The sequence below is a fragment of the Meriones unguiculatus genome, chromosome 12, assembly GCF_030254825.1.
Source record: "Meriones unguiculatus strain TT.TT164.6M chromosome 12, Bangor_MerUng_6.1, whole genome shotgun sequence".
Taxonomy (NCBI): domain Eukaryota; kingdom Metazoa; phylum Chordata; class Mammalia; order Rodentia; family Muridae; genus Meriones; species Meriones unguiculatus.
In genome coordinates this window covers 30,909,278-30,913,082 of record NC_083360.1, presented here as the reverse complement: position 1 = coordinate 30,913,082, position 3,805 = coordinate 30,909,278, and the positions used below count along the sequence as shown (strand labels likewise).

At 76.4% G+C, this 3,805-nt stretch overlaps 1 protein-coding gene across 1 annotated transcript; it reads right to left on the bottom strand.

The window, feature by feature from the left end:
* Positions 1–325: 325 nt before the first annotated feature.
* Positions 326–3,565, bottom strand: Nkx1-1 (NK1 homeobox 1). Its single transcript, XM_021652468.2, has 2 exons — positions 3,023–3,565; positions 326–1,295 (listed from the first exon to the last, which is right to left on the bottom strand). Exons 1-2 carry the CDS (start codon positions 3,426–3,428, stop codon positions 484–486), a joined length of 1,218 nt encoding a protein of 405 aa, XP_021508143.2. The 5' UTR covers positions 3,429–3,565; the 3' UTR covers positions 326–483.
* Between the last annotated feature and the right edge of the window lie 240 nt (positions 3,566–3,805).

Here is a 3,805-nt window from a genome sequence, read left to right as displayed (position 1 = left end):
AGTCGCCTGCCTGGGGCGGCGCGGGGGCGAGGGGAGTCTGGATGGGGTGTGCAAGGCGCCGAGCAACCGCCCCGTTTGGAGCGCAGCGGCGCCGGGCTGCCAGGAGAGGGGGGAGGGCCTCGCTTCGGAGAGAGCGGGAAGGGGACGCGGAGCCGGGCCGGACCAAGCGAGAAGGGTGCCTGCGTGCCGGTCACCAGAGGGAGGACCGACGGGGAGGCGGCCCCGCCGTGCCCGCTCGGGGGGGGGGGGGGGTGCGGCCGCGCGGACGGGGAGGCGGGCTGGGCCTCCCGCGGCGCCAGAGCCTGGAGTCGGGCCGCGTGGCTTCCTGCGGTTTATTGAGAGTTCTGCAAAGTGCTCGGGGCCCCGGGGACCCCCCGCGCGTTTAGTAACGTCTCTCCTGGTGGGGGCCGCCGCTGGCCAGGACCGGCGCCTGCGGCCTCAGGAGGGGGTCGCCGGCCCCGCCGCGGGTCCCCGGCCCGGGGCTCAGAGGTGCGGCGCGTAGAAGGCGGGTGCGCCGTACGTCTGCGAGCCCAGCACGAAGGGCGACAGGACGGCGGGGCTGGACAGGAAGGGCAGCTGCGCGGCGCACACCAGGCCCCCGGGGCTGTGCGCCGGGTACCCCGCCGGGCCGTGCAGGGCGAGCGGGGCGCCCATGGGCGGCGACGGGCTGAGCGGGCTGAGGCCGCCGGGCAGCCCCGCGCCGGGCCCCGCTCCCGGCCCGGGGCCCCCGCCGCCGCCGCTCGGCGCGCTCGTGTCGGCGCCCGGGTTCTGCTTCTTCCACTTGGTCCGGCGGTTCTGGAACCAGATCTTGACCTGCGTCTCGGTGAGGCTGAGCGACAGCGCCAGGTTCAGGCGCTCGCACACCGACAGGTAGCGGGTGGCCTTGAACTTGTTCTCCAGCGCCACGAGCTGCTCGTAGGTGAAGGCGGTCCGCGCCCGCCGCGGCTTCCCGGACTTGGAGTCGGAGCCCGTGCGCTTGCGCTTGGGCTTGGGGGCCGCGGCGCCGGCCTGCGGGGCTCCCCCGGCTCCCCCGGCGGCCGGGCCCGGCGAGCTCCCGCGGGGCCCCGGCGCCGCCGCCTCGGCCGCTCCGGGGCAGCCCGACCCGCGGGCCCCGGGGCCGCCGCCGCCTCCCCGGGCCTCCTCGGCGCCCGGAGCGGCCCGCGCCTCGGCCTCGGCCTCGTCGTCCTCGTCGTCGTCCCCCGCCGCCTCGTCGTCGCTCTCCGCGGCCGGGCTGCGAGCGCCGCCGCCGCTGGAGCCGTCGGCCTCGGCCTCGGCCCGGCAGGGGTCCCCGGCACCTGCGGGCGGCGGAGAAGACAGCGGGGTCACGGCCGGCCCCGCTCCCGGGGGCGCCCCGCTCGGCCCGGCCTCCCCTCCTCCTCCTCCTCCTCCCCACCATCCTCCTCCTCCAGGCCGGCCCTCTAGGCGGACAGCGGAGCAGGAGCCCCGATCGATCCACGGGCCAGATACAAACTTAATTAAACTCATTTTGCCTAATGTACAAACTAGTTAAAAGTCCATTTAATCTGCCCCGGCGCAGATCAGAGACGGCGGCCGCGGGGCTGCCCAGCCGGAGGGGCCCGAGGCCGGGTGGGTGGGCCGGCCGCGAGGGGAGCACTTTTTTTGGGGACCCAAAGCCGTCGCCCTGGGGCCGTCCCTCCCTCAGGCCTCGGGCCCCGAAAGGCTGGCTTCCCTGCCTCTCTCGGGGGCCCGTGCCGAGCTGGCGGGGTTTGGGGGCTGGAAAGGGCATCGCGAACCCGTCCGCAGTGACACAGCCCCGCAGTCTCCGGGGGAGGCCGCCGCGTTGGTCCCGGCCCGCGGGAGGCTGGCTGCCCCCTCCGCGGGAACCCGGGGCCGCTGTGCCCCTCGCCCACAGGTGGCCTCCAAATGCCAGAGGCCGCCTCGGGGCTCCCCGGCCCGGGGCTCGGCCCTCGGGGCATGAATTCGCTCTCTCGGGTCCAGAGACCCGGACCGCACGGAGGCCGTGGGTGAGGGTGACCCGGACCGCACGGAGGCCGTGGGTGAGGGTGACCCGGACCGCACGGGGGCCGCGGGTGAGGGTGTCCCATCCTTAACTCTCGGCCTCGGCTGGCCGGCTATTCCCTCCGGAGCCCCTGCCCGGCTGCCCTGGCCAGTGCCCATGCCCGCTCCCTCCCTGCCCGGCTGCCCTGGCCAGTGCCCAGTGCCCGCTCCATCGCTGCCCAGTGCCCGCTCCATCGCTGCCCAGTGCCCGCTCGCTCCCCGCCCGGCTCCAGCGAGCATCTCCTCGGCGGGGACCGAGCGCAGCCCGCGGGCCGCTCTCCGTCCTCCAGGAACGGAAGGTCCGCGCAGGAGCCCCGGGCCCGGCCTCCCCGAGCGAGCCGGCCTCCTCGGGGCCGGGAAGTTAGCGGGGTGGGGTGGGGTGGGGGACGGGGGAGGGACACGAAAAAGCAATCAGGAGCCGGTCGAAGGCAATTCGCGATCAATGGCGGCCCCTAATAAGTGTAATAGGTTTTAATCGAGTAATTATCCGAATTTTGACCCTATAATTTAGATGTTCGGGGGGAGTTTGCAAGGTGCTTGAAAGAGATATGCACGCGGCGTAATGGGATATCGACCGGCGGGGGGGCGCGGGCCGCCCCATTACCGGCCGCCGCCGCCGCTAAGCACATTTCCCCGGAACTGGAATCGAAGGGATTTAATTGTTTTTCCAGAGATAACCAGCGTTTTGTCACAATTAGTCCGATTTGTCCGGGGGTGGGGGGGAGGGCCAGGGAGGCCGCCGCAGGGGCGGGGGAGGCCCCGGGGCCGCCTGGCGCGTTCCGGCCTCGGGCCCCAGCCACCCCGCAGGGCCGGGCCCGGGCGGGCGGGCGGGCGGACGAGGCCTGGGCGGCGTGGGCCCCGGACCCGGCTCGGGAGGAGGCGCCCGCGCCCTGCGAACTCTCCGCGCGCCGGGCCGGGCCGCGCGGGCCGCGGGACCCCGGGGCGGCCGGTGCCCTCGCCCCCCACCCCCAGAGCCCACCTCTCCCCCCAGCCCCCCACTCACCCGTGGACTCGGCGTCCGCGGCTCCCGGGGCCGCGGCGAGGGCTCGGCGCTCGGGCTCGGGGCGCGGCGAGCGTCCGGGGGCGGCAGGCGGCGGGGCGCACGGGGCCGGGGCGCACGGGGCGGGCCCCGCGGGGCCGAGCAGCACGCAGCGGCGTCTTCTGCTGTTGAACTTGTTGGGGTCCAGGATGTCCAGCACGGAGAAGGAGGTGGGGCGCGGGGGCGCGGCGGCCCGGGCCGGCCCGGCCCCCTCGGGCACGGCGGGCGCCGTGTCTCCGGCCGCCAGCGGGGGGACCCCGGCCCGGGGGAAGGCGGGCGGCTCGGCGCGGCCGTCCATGGCGTCCCGGGCCGCGGCGGGCCCGGGCGGCGCGGGGACGTCCCCGGGAGCCGCGGGGCCGCCGCAGCTCATGCCGGCCTCGGGCCCCGCCGCCTACTGGGCGCCCATGGCCGCGGCCCGCCGAGGCAGCCTCAGCCCCGCCGCTCCGCCCGCATTTATGGCCCCTCCGAGGCGCCCCCACGTGCGCCCGGGGCGGCCGCGGGGCTCGGCGCCCCTCGTTAGCGCGCACGCCTAATTGGCTGCGGACGGGGCCCGGGCGGGGCGGGGGGGGACTCCCGGGCCGAGCCTCCGAGGACGGACGGACAGACGGACGTCCCGGCCGCCGGGACGGGGGTGGTGGTGGTGGTGGTGATGGGGTGGGGGCGGCGGGGAGACCCCGGGGCGCACGGTCCTGCCCGCTGGAGGCGGTCGCGGTCAGCCCCCGGCCGCCGCGCCTCGGCAGGGCTTGG

What these genes read in the sequence shown, in the direction of transcription:
- Nkx1-1 (XM_021652468.2), bottom strand. Translation starts at nt 3,428, where the DNA reads ATGAGCTGCGGCGGCCCCGCGGCTCCCGGGGACGTCCCCGCGCCGCCC. An exon ending in CGCGGACGCCGAGTCCACGG is followed by an intron (nt 1,296 to 3,022) that starts GTGAGTGGGGGG and finishes CGCCGCCCGCAG; the next exon opens with GTGCCGGGGACCCCTGCCGG.